The following is a 17070-nucleotide window of genomic DNA, read 5'->3' as shown; positions in this document are numbered from 1 at the left end:
AATGGTTGGAAGATTGTTAGTAGGGTATTAATAGCATGATGCTTATGTGTTTGCAATATTTTTTTGTACATGCATGTTTTATACTGTGATTATGTTTTAACATCAAGCTAAAATAGATATTATCTATCTATGGTCACATGTAATCGTTATTCTGTAATTTCATAAAAAAAAGGAGAAAAAAAACACACAAACAACCTCTCCATGATCCACTCCCTACAGCACCCCCTACCTCAGTTTACTATAACGACGTTTAATGCTCACACAACATTGTTTTGCTCCACACAGCACTACATTGTCATATGCAAATAGTACCTTGCACTTAGCCACTATTACAAGCAAAGTGGCCAGTATACACACATTATGGTGTTATGATAGAACTCTTATGGTATGTAATCATTTTGTCAAACTTATTTGTACATTTATTGACCGTATATATTATATATGTCAATTGCAATAACATAATTCTGTTCGACAGGACAGATTAATAATAGAGTAAGGTCCGGAACTGGTCACAATTTAAATAAAAGCAAACTTTTGTGCAATTTTGACAACTTTGTAATTTCATTGAAAAGGTACATATGCAAACAATAAACCCAGAGTTAGCAATGATACAAAGTGTTGAACTACTTTCAAAGTATATCCTGCTTGGATTTAACAAGATGTAAAAAAATTTTAAAACTATGCTGATAATTCAAAATATGATAGTACCAAATCATTACACTAGTTAATATGAACCTGAAGTGGAAAAAAATATTTACTCTCAAGAAAACAAGATTCAGTTACTAAATGTATATCCATTTGGGAGAATTTTATGTCAGATCATGAGGTACATGGTGAAACCATGAAGTGGTAATGTGGAGGCACATATGAAACAAGTACAATCATTTTTTTTTGGACTGTAAAAATCCTCTGGAATGCTGTACATCTTTTTCATGAAAAATCTGTTTACATCTGACAACTCTCAACACTACTGGGCATGTGCAATTACTAGACTTACAAAGTATTATAATATCCTGATTTCAGTTATTTCACACAATTAATGAGTTACTTAATAACCACTAAAGGAAAACTTTCATCCTCATATTACAAAAACGAAAGACATAAATTTCTCTAACAAGTTATTATTCTAGTTTACTCTGCAAATTCTCATTACTTTCATACTGGCATATGAGCAACAAGCCCACCACAACAAGAAATGTACCTGTCCACCACATTAATGAGGTAATTTCACCAAAGAACCAGAAGCCTGCCATGGCCTACGAAGAGAATAAAATGAAGCATTAATATAACAAGAAGAATGCACATTTCTGTACATTTTCTCTGTGAGAACTGTGAAATGACTTACAGAACATATGTAATTTGTTGCTGAACTTGCCACAGTAGGAAACAATGATGTGTCTGAAGAACGGAGGGCTTTCACAAAAAATGTCCATACTGCAGCATTAGTCACAATCATTAAAACCATAAACACTGTTGCTGTAACTATAGAAACCTGTAAATACAATGTATCCTATAGCACAAAAAAGGTCAATTGTGAAGATAATAACTACATGACAGTAATTCATTCAGAACAAACATATGAGAATAATCTGGCAAATAAAATAATAATAATAATAATAATAATAATAATAATAAATGCATAACCAACTAAGATGATGTGGAGTGAGAGACAATTAAGATAACATATATTTATATGTATATTAATTATAATTCACAACTTAACGGATATTACAGTATTACTAATAAAACAATAAATCATTATAACCTTCAATCGCCATCATCAGCATGTTTATAACAATTTAACATACATTTGTTGTCATACTACTGGGCAATCAGTCCAGCAACGCAATTACAGTAAAAAAACATATACACACTACAGATTGCCTGAATGAAAATTACAAGATCTACATAACCTAATGATATTAACATTTGACAGTTATTGGCCAGTCAGTTCAGCAACTCAGTATAGTAAAATACATATCCACACTACATAATGATTCAGTGAAGTAACCAAATTTACATGAAAAATCAACAGATTTGAAATGGATAGATTGCTACTCGCTGTAAAGATGACCTGTTGAGTTGCAGACAGGAACAACAAAAAGAGTGTTACACATTATAGCTTTCAGCCAAAACCTTCTTCAGCAAAGAAAATACACACATTCACACAAGCAAACACACCTCAACACGCATGAGCATAACCACCAGCAGTTCCGACCAGAATGCAACTGTTACACAAATTGCGATGTGGAGGGGAGTGGAGAATGGGTGAAGGGCATAGCAGGATACAGGTGGGGGCAGAGGGAAGCGTTGTCTGGTGGGGCATGGAAGGACTAGATCACAGACTGATGAGACTGCCATGTGCAGTATTAGGAGGTAGGGTTTGATGGGGAGGGGGATGAAGGGGAAGGGGGAAAGGGGGAGTGGAAAAGGAGCAGCACACACTGAGAGTAGGGGACATGAAAAAGGAGGAGGTAATAGCACAGAGGGGGGCAGAAACTGTTGGGTAGAGGGTGTGGGGACAGTAGGTTACTGTAGATTGAGGCCACGATAATCACGGGAGAGGAGAATGTGTTGTACGGATAACTCCTATCTGCACAGTTTGGAAAGTTGGTGGTGGAGGGGAGGGCTCACATGACCCGGGTTTTGAAGCAGCCACTGAAATCAAACATGTCATTTCCAGCTATCTGTTGTGCCACAGGGTGGTCTACTTTGCTCTTGGCCACTGTTTGGCAGTGGCTATTCATCCTGGTGAACAGCTGGTTGATAGTCATATGAATAAAAAAGTTGTGCAATGGGTTCAGCAGAGCTAGTATACAAATGGATGCTTTACAGATGACCCAGCATTTGATGGGATAAGATAAGCTTGTGACAGAACTGGAATAGGAAGTGTTGTGTGGGAGGATTGAGAAGATATTGCACCAGAATCTTCCACAGGAATCTGATCCCTCTGACAAGGCATTAGGATTGGGAGTGGCAGAGGGGTGGACTGGGATGTTGAGTGGGTGACAGAACACTACTTTAGGAGGGGGTGGGGAGGATCTTGGGTAGGGTATATCTCATTCCAGGGAATGATGATAGATAATCAAAGCCCTGATGAAGGATGTGGTTCAGTTGTTCCAGTTCAGGATGGCACTGGGTGATGAATGGGACACACTTTTGCAGCTGTCTCTTGTTAGAGGTTATGGGAGGGTTGTGGGTGTGTGGGGAAATGGCACAGTGTTGTGGATTAGGTCTGAGGGATAGAACCTGTCTGTGAAGGCCTTGGTAAGTGTGGTGTCACCGCCAGACACCACACTTGCTAGGTGGTAGTTTAAATCGGCCGCGGTCCATGTAGTACATGTCGGACCCGCGTGTCGCCACGGTGATCGCAGACCTAGCGCCACCACCTAGGCAGGTCTCGTGATACGAGAGTGGACTCGACCCCAGTTGTACGAGAACCAAGCTACCGCCCAGTTGTACGAGAACCAAGCTACCGACCAGTTGTACGCGAACCTAGCTATCGCCCAGTTGTACGAAGCCTTTCTCTCTCATTAGCCGAGAGACAGAATAGCCATCAGAAGTTAATGGCTACGAACTAGCAAGGAGCCATTTGTATCAGTGCCTATAGCTTATGAGTATTCAAGAGAGATGTATTCCAAGGAATAAAGAAAAGATAAGTAAAAAGCATCTACATACTTTTCTTCTTATTCATTCATAAGTTCACATGTTCCAGACTTCACGCCCGTATGCGTTATTGCCGTGCGTGCACTATCGGCTACAGCTTTAGTTTAGCATTCCTTTTCAGCAATCAACATCACGGTGTCGGTCCAGCTACCGACACTACAGTAAGACTTTCAGCAAAATGGGAAAGGGAGACCATATTGCTGCAGATATGCCATCCCCAAGTGGCCAGGCTGTATGGGAGGGATTTTTTGGTGTGGAAGGGATGGCAGCTGTCAAAATGCAGGTACTGTTGGTAGTTGGTGGATTTAATGTGGACAGAGGTGTGGATGGAGCTATCAGAGAGGAGGTGGTCATATCTAGGAAGGTGGCATACCGGGCTGAGAAGAACCACGTGAAGTGGAAGAAGATATCATCAATGAATCTGTCCCAGACCAGAGGTTTGGTGTTCTGTGAGGCTAGGAATATTTTCTAAACAGTTTGGCATAGGAGTTTGGCATGCAGGTGCACATGGTTGTGCTGCAGATTTTTTTTCCGTCCTTTTTTCCCCCTAAGGTAAGTCTTTCCGCTCCCGGGATTGGAATGACTCCTTACCCTCTCCCTTAAAACCCACTTCCTTTCGTCTTTCCCTCTCCTTCCCTCTTTCCTGACGAAGCAACCGTTTGTTGCGAAAGCTAGAATTTTGTGTGTATGTTTGTGTGTTTATCGACCTGCCAGCGCTTTCGTTCGATATATATACCTTCCCTTCAAAGGAGTAGAAGTTATGTGTTAGGTTGAAGTTAGTTAGGTGTATGAGGAATGAAGCAGTGAGTTTAGAGTATGAAGGATGCGGGGACAGGTAGTTTTAATTGTGGCGAGCCATGAGTATGAGGGATGGTGATCAGTACAGAACCAGGAGGAAAAAGGGTTGGGATGATGGAGAGTCAGTGAAGGAAGTGGTCAATATCTTTGATGTGGGAGGCTAGATTATGGGCATGTGGCTGGAGGGGCTGCTCAATGAGGCCAAAATCCTTTCAGTGTGGGCACAATAACTGGCTGCAATGGTGCACCCAGGATTGTTAGGTTTGGCTCCCTTCTATTCTATCCTGTTTACCAGGCATCTAGAGGAAATCTTCGTAGCCTCCCAAAACCCCAAACCCCTTGTATGGATCAGGTAGACTGATGATATCTTCATGATCTGGGTTCAGGGCCAAGACACCCTAGCCTTATTCCTTCACAACCTCAACATATTTTCCATCACTTTATCTGGTCCTCCTAAGCCCAGCATGCCACCTCCTCACTCATGGCTCCATCCACAACTCTGTCCACATTAAACACACCAACCAACAACAATACCTGCATTTTGACAGCTGTCATACCTTTCACACCAAAAAATCCGTCCCATACAGCCTGGCTACCCAGGGACAGCATATCTGCAGTGACAAGAACTCCTTTCCCAGTATGCTGAAAATTTCACCAAGGCCTTCAAAGACAGGCAATATCCCCTGGACCCAGTCTGCAAACAGAATTCCCCTACCACCCCCCCCCACCCAAAAAAAAAATCACCCCCAAGAACAGCTACAAAGGAGTCGCCCCCTTCATCACCCTGAACTGGAACAACTGAACCACATCCTTCATCAGGGCTTTGATTAACTATCATCATTCTGTGAGATGAGGAACATCCTATCTAAGATCCTTCCCACACCCTCCTAAAGTGGAGTTCTGCCATCCACCCAACCTCCACAACATCCCAGCCCACCCCTCTGCCACTCCCAATCCCAATGCCTTGCCACAGGGCCATACTCCTGTGGAAGACTCTGATGCAAGACCTTCCCAATCCACCCACCCAGCACTTACTATTCCAGTACTGTAACAGGCTGATCTTACCCCCTCAAAAGGTGAGCAACCGCAAAAGCAGCCATGTCGTGCACCAGCTCTGCTGCAACCATTGCACAGCTTTTCATATCATATTATTACCAACCAGCTGTCAACCAGAATGAACAACCACTGCTAAACTGTGGCCAAGAGCTAAATAGACCTCTCTGTGGCACAACATGCAGCTGAATATAACATGTTTGATTTCAATCGCTGCCCACAACCTGGGTCATATGGAACTTCCACTCCATCGGCAGTTTTACTGAATTGCACAGGTGAGAGTTACCCTTACAAAACATTCTCCACTCCTAAAATTATCCCAGTCTCAACCTACAGTAATCTATGTCCCCATACCCTCCACCTAACTGTTCCTGTCCCTTCTGTCCTATCACCACCTTCCTTTTCACATCCCCTACCCTCATGCAACCACCTGTCCTTAGTCCTTCACTGATCCTCTCCTTTTCTAATCCTGCTTTTCTCCCCCCCCCCCCCCCCCCGCCCCCCACCTCCTGACACGGCACGGCATGTGGCAGTCTCGTCATGCTGTGTCCAGTCCCTACATCCCGCACCAGACAGTGCTCTTCTCTCCCATCACCTGTACCCAGCTATTCCTGCCCCTTTTCTGCCTCACTCCATATTGCTATTCACGCGGTGGCCACAATCTGGTCGGAACTGCCGGCTGTAGGGGTCATGTGTGTATAAGTGCTTGCTTGGTTGAATGTGTATGTGTTTTCTTTGCTGAAGAAGCCTTGGGCCAAAAGCTGTAATGCATAACAGTATTTTTGTTATGCCCGTCTGCAAATCAACAGGTCATCTTTACAGTGAGTATGATTTTCTTAATATTGTTGATATTCCAATCTGTAGTTTTCACTGTTTAATCTACATGGAATACTTTACAACATTTGACAATCACAAAACTGTTTGGTTATGTCATTCTTAGGTAAGCTCTCTTTCACAAATTCCTGAACAGTGAAGCATGAGTGACTCAAGAGAAACTAGTCTACTATACTTTTGAAAGGGGATTCACTTTTCCTTAACTTTTTAAACTCAGTGGGAAGATGGTGGCAAATATTTACACCAGCATACTCTGCACCTCTCTCTTTACTAGTGACATTTTTTGACTGATAGTGAATGCCACTGTTATTTATAGTGTCATGCATGTGAACTGCTGAGCTGTTTACAAAGAGAATGGGGGTGCTTTATCACAAAGCACATAAGAGAAAAAAAATGTATTGAGAAGCATTGGTAAGTAGCCCCAGCTGGTTAAGTAATTTGCAACAGGACATTCTTGGACTTACTCTACATCTGAATAATCTCTCTCTTCCAAGTAATGAACATTTTTTGAGTAAGATGACAGTTCCCTTAGAAGATATTTCCATAACACACAATGGAGTGCACATAAGCAGCCTTTATGAGCATTTGGTCCCCAGCATGAGACAGTAATTCATAATGCGAAAGATACCGAGTTCCATGTCTTTGCAGTTTGATGAAAAAAAGTGGTATTCCCAGTTTAGTTTTGTAGTCTCTGCAAATGCCCAGGAAACTGGTACTGTCACATTTGTGGTTGTTGAGAGTCACTGAATATTCCTCTAGGTTTTTGTGACTATCTAAATTGAAAAAAAAAAAAAAAAAAAAGTCTTGGTTTTGTTTGCAGAAAGACTTTGATATAAATGTCATTGGTGAATGTTTGACAGATTTTCTGTTACAATGCTGGTGTCATTTGCAAACGTGGTAAATTTGCACACAGCACTATTCACAGCTGCAGGGAAATCATTAGCATAAATCAGAATCAATAAAGGACTCATGGCAGAGCATTCCAGGACTTGAAGATGAATGTTACTGCAGATTTTTGATTGACAGCTTCCAAACTTGCTTTCTGCTTCATGTTGGTAAGATAGGATTGTGGCGGCTTACCTAATGGGCCCTGATGCCATGCTGCTGGGTTTTCTATGCCATACTACTGGGCTTTCTCAAATAGTAGTTGATGATCCACACAACTGAAGGCTTTAGTAAGATCACAGAAGATACTGATTGTTGTTTAGAGACACTAGGATGTCTTCCACAAAGGTGAAGATCACCTGTTCAGTCAATAATTCTTTTGAAATCCAGACCATCTTTTATTCAAAATTATGAATTTTAGAAATTCCATGGCAATTAAGCTTTCAAATAAAACTTGTGATGTAAATGTAAGTAATTTTAGTAAAGCATTGTTTACTAACCAAGGCAAGATCTGAAACAAGTCATGCGAAAAACATTAGGTAGCCTTTTAAATGCAGCAATTATAGAAGATGGAAAAAAATAACACACAGCCAGAACTTACTTGCCTTAAATGGCTCTGGCAGGCTCCTCAGGTTAATTCACAGACTCAAAATATCCTAAGCGAAACAGTTAACAATGAGTCTATTCTTCCAGAGCCATCAGACACTTTTCCAGGTGCAGCTTTGAATTTTCATCAAATACCAGAGTATTCACAATCTTTTATCAAAATATAATAGGCCTTACAAGTAAAGGAAATGAAATTTCTGTTCTCTTTGGGGATCTACCATGATGTTTTATGCTGCTCAGAACATTTTGTTGCAACCGTCACCAGCTCCCACCAGATTGTAAACCGTATGGTAGTAGGGTAGTATTCTCATACTGTATTTTATTTTATTTTATTTTTTTTTTTTTTTTTTTTTTTTTGCGGAGGAGGGAGTGGGGGGTGGTTGCAAGTAGGAGTATTTGTAAATATCACATGCCCTTTCAAAGCACTTGCAATTCAGAAATATTGGTGATTTCAGGTACTTTATCAAACAGTTTGAGCATTTGCTGCAGCATTGTACAGGAAAATTAAAGGATATAATAGTTCTAAGTGATTTTACTTCCATATCTACAACTTACTCAACAAGCCACCTAATGGGGTGTGGAAGAAGTACTTCTGGTACCATTAACTGATCCCCCTACCCTGTTTCTCTTGGGAATGGTACATGGGAAGAATGATTGTCGGTAACACTCCGTATTGGCTCTAATTCCTGGACTTTTCTCATTGTGGTCATTACATGAGATGTAATACATTGTCCTACTGTTCCAGAGAAGCACTCTCTCCGAATTTCAATAGTGAACCTCCCCAAGAAGCACCATGTCTCTCTTGTAATGTCTGCCAATCTCTCTCTCTCTCTCTCTCTCTCTCTCTCTCTCTCTCTCTCAATCTCTCTATACTATCAATATAATAGAAGGAAACATTCCACGTGGGAAAAATTATATATAAAAACAAAGATGAGGTGACTTACCGAACGAAAGCGCCGGCAGGTCGATAGACACACAAACAAACACAAACATACACACAAAATTCAAGCTTTCGCAACAAACTGTTGCCTCATCAGGAAAGAGGGAAGGAGAGGCGCTTTCGTTCGGTAAGTCACCTCATCTTTGTTTTTATAATGGAAGGAAACATTCCACGTGTCTGCTTGTGTCTGTATGTGTGGATGGATATGTGCGTGTGTGCGAGTGTATACCTGTCCTTTTTTCTCCCTAAGGTAAGTCTTTCCGCTCCCGGGATTGGAATGACTCCTTACCCTCTCCCTAAAAACCCACTTCCTTTCGTCTTCCCCTCTCCTTCCCTCTTTCCTGATGAGGCAACAGTTTGTTGCGAAAGCTTGAATTTTGTGTGTATGTTTGTGTTTGTTTGTGTGTCTATCGACCTGCCAGCGCTTTTGTTCGGTAAGTCACCTCATCTTTGTTTTTATATATAATCTCTATACTATCAGTCATACCTGGTAAAGATCACGTATTGATGGACAATACTCAACAGTAGATCGAACAGGCACCTTATAAGCCACTTCCTTCGTGGATGAGTTAAATTTCCTGAAGATTCTTCCTATGAATCTCAGTCTGGAGTCTGCTGTTCCACTTAAGGTTGCTCTGGGTAGTTATTTCTAGATATTTGATGGTAGTTATTGTTTCCAGTAGTTTGTCATCAATAAATCAATAATGTAGTTGTACGGTAGTGGATTTCTTTTCCTGTATATGCACAGTATGATACATTTATTTACATTCAGGGTCAACTGCCAGAGCCTGCACCATTCATCTGTCCTGCAGATTGATACTGTCTTCTGGCATTGCTGCTTTCTTATGCACAAGTGCATAATCTGTGGACAGTCTTAAAGAGCATCCAACGCTTTCTACCAGGTTATTTATATGCACCGTAAACAGTAACAGTCCCATCACACTTCCTTGGTGTACTCCAGAATTTACATTTACACATGTCGCTTTTGTTCCATGAAGAGCAATGTGTTGAATTCTGTCTGCAAGGAAGTTGTGAATCCATTTGCAAATCTGGCCCTATGATCAATAAACTCTTACTTTTTTCACTAACTGGCAGTGCTGTGCAGTGTCAGATGTCTTTTTAAAGCCAAGGAACATGGCATTAATCTTAGTGCCATTGTCTACAGTGCTTTGGATCTCATGGAGGAACAGTTTTTTGCAAGATCTCTTTTCATGAAATCCATGCTGAATTTTATAGAAGAGATTTCCGTTCTCCAAATGTATCATAATTCTTGAGCATAAAATACGTTCCCTAATTCTCCAATAGACTGACATCAACAATGTAGGTGTATAATTGTGTGCGTCTGTCCTATAGCCTTTCTTAAAAACGAGAATGATCTGTGCTTTTTTCCAGTCGCTAGGTGCCTTTAATTGCTCCAGCAATCTACAGTAAACTGCTGCTAGAAGGGATCAAGTTATTTCGCATAGTCTTTGCTGAAACTTTTAGGTATCTCACCTGGCCCTGATGTCTTTCCAGTACTAAGCAGTTTTAGTTGCTTCTCTATACTGCAATTGGTTATCTCAGTATCTGCCATTTTGGCCTTCATATGATGATTGAAACGAGGAACCATGTTACGATCTTCTGTGGTGAATGAGTTTTGCAAGACCGAATTCAGTATGTCAGCGTTCTCTGTTATCTTCTGTTTCAGTGCCAGTATGGTCACTGATACATGATTTTGAACTGCTTACTGATTTTGCATAAGACCAAAACCTCTTAGGGTTTTTGTTCAGATCAGTTGACAAAATTTTACTTTGAAAGTCATTAATGCTTCTCTCATTGCTCTCCTTACACTCATTTTTAATGTGACTCGTGTCACAAAATTGTACTTGAACAGGTGATACAGTCCTTTAATCTAGTATGAGTAGTTAATTTCCACTATATGTGTTAGCACACTAACTGACAATATCTTTGTGGACAGTGACTAAACTGACAACACTTGTGTCAGGCAAGTCAAAGATGGCCTTTCTGACAGTGATGGACAAACCCACCATGCATAGCAGGAAACAGCTGAACCCTGCTGGAGAACAAGCAGGCTCATAAAAAATGTTGCAATTCAGAAATTTAAAAACTGCATTCAGGAAGTTGATTGGGAGCCTATTTATCAAGAGCCTAAAGCCATCACTAAATTTAATATGTTTACTGATGAAATGCATTACAGTTTGAAAACATATTCCTAAAAATAACCCACAGGGTGCCTACATAACTGGTGAAGAAGCCACAGAACACTTGGAGCATCAAAATATCCTTTAAAAATCGAATGAGATCTAGTCGTAGAACACTGATCTTCAAAAACCCTGCTAAACAAAACTTACTCAAAATGTACAGTAAAATTCTAAACAAAGTGGGTGAAAAAAAGAAAAACTACTACTAGGACAAAATCAATAATTCAGGCAAAAAAATAAAATGTATGTGGAATGTTATAAAAAGTGAGACAGGTGTTGTTTCCCTCAAAGCTTCATTTATTGTTCTTAACCACAAAAATAGTGAAGTTAGTGATAAGTGGAAAACTGTCAAGATCTATGGTGGATGTTTCCTAAGTGTCCCTGAGCACAAAGGCTATAGGTAAGATCTGCATGAGGCAATGAATACTCTTGTACAGCAATTTCCAAATACTTTTGGTGAAATGATGTCACCTCTCATAACCACGAAACTTACAATCACCATTGTTTTGCTAAAAAATAAACTTAAATGTTTTGACAATCTCTAAAGCATACAACTGAAACACTGTGGTAGCAAAATATGTAGCATACTGACTTATACCATTATCATGTACACAAAGGTTATTCACAGAGATGTTGAAATATGTCAGTGTGAACCCATTAAAAAAATGATGCTAACTCAAATGTGAGTAATTATAGACTGATTTCATTTCTTGCTGTTGTTTCCAAAACGATTTGAAGAGTTGTTGAATACTAGTATTGTCAAAACACCATGATCATTTTACTAGGTAGTTAGTTAGTCTGGTGGGAGCTGGTGACGGTTGCAACAAAATGTTCTGAGCAGCATAAAACATCATGGTAGATCCTCTAAGAGAACAGAAATTTCATTTCCTTTACTTGCGAGGCCTATTATATTTTGATAAAAGATTGTAAATACTCTGGTATTCGATGAAAATTCAAAGCTGCACCTGAAAAAGTATCTGATGGCTCTGGAAGAATAGACTCATTGTTAACTGTTTCACTTAGGATATTTTGAGTCCGTGAATTAACCTGATGAGACTGCTGGAGCCGTTTAAGGCAAGTAAGTTCTGGCTGTGTGTTATTTTTTTTTTCCTTCTTCTATAATTGCTGCAATTAAAAGGCTACCTAATTTTTTTCACATGACTTGTTTCAGATCATGCCTTGGTTAGTAAACAATGCTCTACTAAAATTACTTACGTTTACTTCACAAGTTTTACTTGAAAGCTTAATTGCCATGGAATTTCTAAAATTGGGAGATTGCTTGTAAAACCACAACAGAACTGATGTTGAAACTCAGACTTTGAAAGCTGTTGGTTCCTCCAAAAGAAATAAATGAGTAAGAAGCAAAATGAAAAATATGTGAATGCTAAACAAGTATAGCACAGAGAGAAAAGACACTATAGTTGAAATAGTCTAAGCGATTCCTGACAGTTACCATGGTCTTGGCACGGCAGCTTCATCCACCTACCTCAATAACAACACGCAATACCTCATTATTGTCACAGCTCTGCAGATTGCTACTGTTTTTGCTTGTAGCCACTGAAAGCTGAGAACAGCACTGTAAGCTGTCAGAGACCATATTACATTTTCTAAACTAAAGGTGTCCAGGTCAAGCGAGGTATCCAGTAAGTGAAAAGTAATGACTGAGATTTAAGTTACAGAGCATAAAAGCAAGATACAATGAACTGGTATGATTAGATTATATACTATTTGTTCTAGATATCCACAACGAGAAGATCCCAAAGGATGTAGAACATGTTATCGAGAAATAATACATAATACTAAACTGAACATATTTTAAAAATGCTAATGAAGAGAGATGCTAATGTTTCTTCCATAGGTCCTAAGTGAATTGGTTCTTGGGAATGTAGATTAAGTCAAAAAAACCTGAAACATATTTTCATTTTCTTTGAAAATGTCTTTGCAGGACATTCAGGAGTTCACACCACAAATAATTTGTATTCCATGCTTATGTACTCTGAAAAATTTAGCTTGATTCAAAAAGTTACCCTGAAAAATTAATGAAAGTAAGTGAAAAACACTAGCTTTTTTTTTTTAATATCACAGCTATCTGACACCATACACATTTTGGGACTAGTGCAGCAGGGGATACAACCCGTCGGCTTTGGACAATGACGTCACAAGTGGCCAATCGAGAAGCGATTCTTCTTAGTGTTGTAGCTTCCTTCAGTGGCTGATAAGTGTTTTTTGGCTTTTTTAAAAAAAAAATCTCACGAGATAGAATAAACAGATCCACTTTATTAAGCAATCAGTAAGAAAACGAAACTGAAACATAACAGCAAAAGCGAAAATGGTAAACTGCTCTCTGGCGGCTTGTGACGTCCTTGTCCAAAGCCGATGGGTTGTATCCCCTGCTGCACTAGACCCCACATTTTAAATATGAAGATTTGTTTAGGCACTTCTCGTGTGCTACTCCCAACTAAATTTATTGTCAAGCTGTAATCCCAAGAATTTAAGAGCTGAGTAACCTCACTTGTGCACTATAGTCTATTGTGACTTCCAATACGGCTTGTGATTTCATATTTCAGAGTTACACCTTTAATCTACAAGCCCAATTGCAGTATTTTATGATCATATTTTAATCTCTATTTTCAGCCACGACAGAATTGTGTACTTCTCGTCAAGTTACATTTTAGTTAAAAATACTTTATATACAAGGTAAATTTGTAAACCTAACAAGCCATAACCCCTGACAGGGGCAGTGGGTAGGTTGGGAAGGAAGGCCAGTTTCCACTCTGTCTGCTTACCGTAGTGGTGGAGGGCAGGAGGAGCGGGGGGGGGGGGGGGGGGGGGGGGGGGGGGGGGGGGGGGGGTAGAGGCATCACATGTGCAGAAGCAGCAATTGAGAACATTGCACGCATGTCACTGCACACTGTGGCTCATGTCAGTGCAAATGCCTGTTTCCATCCTCGGTTGCTACATGCAGAGGAAGTTGGAAGGAACATTGTTCCCATAACCAATCACAGTCCTCTGTTTTGGAACTGACTGAAATGATTAAAGCAAAGGACTTATGATCACAGAACAAAAATGTTAATATGGTATTAATTAACTGTACAAGCATCCATGAACTGGTCTGAGTACTAGTTCATTGATAAACGGTAATAATGCCCACATAGTACCATAGGCAGAAAGCTGGCTGAAACCAGATGTACTAGCAATGAAATTCTGAACTCCAACTGGAATTTATATCACAAACATGAGATGAATGCTGGTAGTGGAGGCATGTTTGTAACTGTAAGAAAATACAATAGTTGCAGTGATGTTAGTACGGATTACAAATGCAAAATAATTTGGGTGATTATAAATTAAAGGTGCATGAAAAATGGTAATTGGATGCCTTTCTAGATCCCATGCCTCAGGAGCAGCAGAGGTCAAACATTTGAGGAAAGGCTTGGAGAAGATTTCACATACATTTCCTGGTCATGTTAAAGTATTAGGTGGAGATTTAAACCTACCAGCTACAGCCTGGAAGACACAAGTGATATGGGTGGCTCATGGAAGCAGGGAATTGTACAAATAGTTCTACATGAAAATTAGCTTAAGCATTCAATCTGAAAACCATCCCATGAAGGTAACATCTCATATATCTTGATGAACAAAAGGCCCTAACTTTTTTACTCAGTTTCCAAACTTTTCGACTCAGTTAGCACAGAACAGGGAATCAATGATCATAAGGTTGTTATGGCACCATTAAACACAGCTGTAAATAGAAAAGTAAAGAAAGGCAGGAAGGTATTTCTTCTTTGCAAATGCAACAAGAAATGGATATCATATTGCCTGAGCAATCAACACGAAATATACATCTCCAGAACTGCAAATGCTGATCATAAATGAACAGTGCTCAATGGTACTGTATGATATGCCTTAGACAGGTATGTAACGAGCTGAGTTTGAGGGGTGGGGAAGCTCTGCCACAGTTCGACAGCTATGTTAGAAAGCCATTCCAAAAGCAAAAAGAGCTTCACTGCAAATTTATATGCAGCCAAATTCTTACAAACAAAAACAGAAAAAGAGACAAAATGGTGTAAGGAGAGCTATGGGAGAAGCATTCAACGAATCTGAAAGTAAGATTCTATATACTGACCTGACAGAAAATCGTCAGAAGTTTTGATCTTATGTTAAATCAGTAAAAAATTCAGATCCATGCGTCCAGACTCTCAGCGACCATAATGGCATCAAAACAAGGATGACAAGAGGTCAGATTACTAAGACTCATTTTTCTACAACTGTTTTACAGAGGAAGATTGTACTGAGCAGCTTCCTTTAAATTGTTGCTCAAACATCAAAATGAAATATCAAAATAAGTGAAAACAGCACAGAAAATCAACTGAAATTGCTCAACAGAGGAAAGACCGTGGGATCTGGTGAAACAATACCATTAAGTGTCTCTAAAGAGTATGTGAATTAGCTCCTCCTCTATCACCAGTGTACTACAGGCAATCAGCGGACTCAAGCATTCCTAAAAGCACTAGACATTCCCGTTTTCAAGAAAAGATAGTCCAACACAAAATGATATGCCTGTTTCAGTTTGTTGCAGAATTTTGCAACATCTTTTACATTTGCATATTATGACATCTCTGCAGATTGAAAATATTTTCTGTGGAGAACAAGAATTCTACAATGACTGTATGAAACCCAGTTCTCTCCATTCATACATAAGAAGATATTGGTGCTCAGCATGACACCATGTTCCTTGACTTCCAGAAAACATTTGATACAGTTCCGTACTGCATCCTAGAAAACAAAGTATGAGCCTACGAAATATCAGGCCAGTTGTGTAACTGAAGAGCTCTTAGCAAACAAAATATTTCCAAGGTTGTTATCTATGGTTATGACTTCTTATAGGTGCTGTACCATAAACAGCTGCTACAGGCTTCCTTTCACAGTGTAGCTTTCTGATTGTGGTGGTTTTTTTTCCATGAACTGCTCCTTGACTTAAGACCACATGAAACCTTTTCTTGGGGCTATTCAACTTTTTTGACAAAGTCTGACAACTTACATAAAGATGAGTAACAGTTGACAAAAAGGAAACTGTTTGTGATTCCCATATGAAACGAATCTGGGTGGGGGGGGATTCTGGTTACTCAAGTACTGAACGTGATCATGTACTTCATTCTTCTCCTTTATTTGTAAATAAAATCGTACATCGGGAGCAGGAAATGTGTTTATGTATTAGAAAAGTAGCAATTTGTTATTCAATGTCTGTCATAAACCTGGAATTTGTAAATACATTGCCAGTGGAGATAATATAACGTGGGTTCAATCTGGCATTGTATTTCAATAAGGTACATGTGCTTATGTCTTTAACGACGCACATGTATCACACAAGCGTTTATGGTTACTTTGCAGGTTCATAATGTAGAGTATATCAACTTTGCTATCGGTCACTATAAAAACATGTAATAGTTACATCAAAATGTACATACGCATTTACATTCTTGATCGAAAATTTGTTCAAACTACAAGTGTGTTGCTAACGTATTTTCAGGAACCTTTGAAAACGATTATTAAGTTTACACACAACCAGAACTTCAAAATGAGGCAAACCATCGAGTGTAGGTCTTCCTTCCCGGCCAATTTTCCAAATAGACTGGCTGCACAAGCACAGAAGCCAGAACATACTGCATAAAAAGCGCTTTCACGATCGCGTAGCATTTTACAAATCCATCTGCTTTAATGCTATATCGGAGACGGCCACAACAGTTGTCTCGCTACCGTAACGTCATCATCTGTGAGCCACGGACATACATTTCTTATCTCTCCTGCTACCTCCTTTCTGTATTCCACTTTGCGGAAAGCAGCTGACTGCACCCACACTGCTGGCAGACAGTTTACCTGTCACATCAACAAGGTTACATGGAAGTTCTTTGAAAGTGCAGTTTTTTTAATCCGTTGATACAACCTAAATGAAAAACAATAGTGAAACCATTTTCAACGTAATTTTTCGCGTGTTGCTGAAATTTTCTAGAGAATCAGACTGTTATTTTCGATTAACTAGCATGCCGCTGCGTTTCTGCAACTAAAAACATCGGTTCGCCGAGCTCCCAC

General features: G+C 39.7%; 1 protein-coding gene across 1 annotated transcript; it reads right to left on the bottom strand.

Annotated features, from left to right (window-relative positions):
- Positions 1-779: 779 nt before the first annotated feature.
- Positions 780-17070, bottom strand: LOC124788216 (transmembrane protein 42). The gene is made up of 3 exons (XM_047255395.1): positions 16570-17070; positions 1346-1492; positions 780-1256 (listed from the first exon to the last, which is right to left on the bottom strand). The coding sequence occupies exons 1-3, from the start codon at positions 16675-16677 to the stop codon at positions 1122-1124; spliced, it is 390 nt and encodes a 129-aa protein (XP_047111351.1). The 5' UTR covers positions 16678-17070; the 3' UTR covers positions 780-1121.

The sequence above is a fragment of the Schistocerca piceifrons genome, chromosome 3 (assembly GCF_021461385.2).
Source record: "Schistocerca piceifrons isolate TAMUIC-IGC-003096 chromosome 3, iqSchPice1.1, whole genome shotgun sequence".
Lineage (NCBI taxonomy): Eukaryota > Metazoa > Arthropoda > Insecta > Orthoptera > Acrididae > Schistocerca > Schistocerca piceifrons.
Note: the sequence above shows the minus strand (reverse complement) of the source record. Positions and strands in the feature narration are given on the sequence as shown.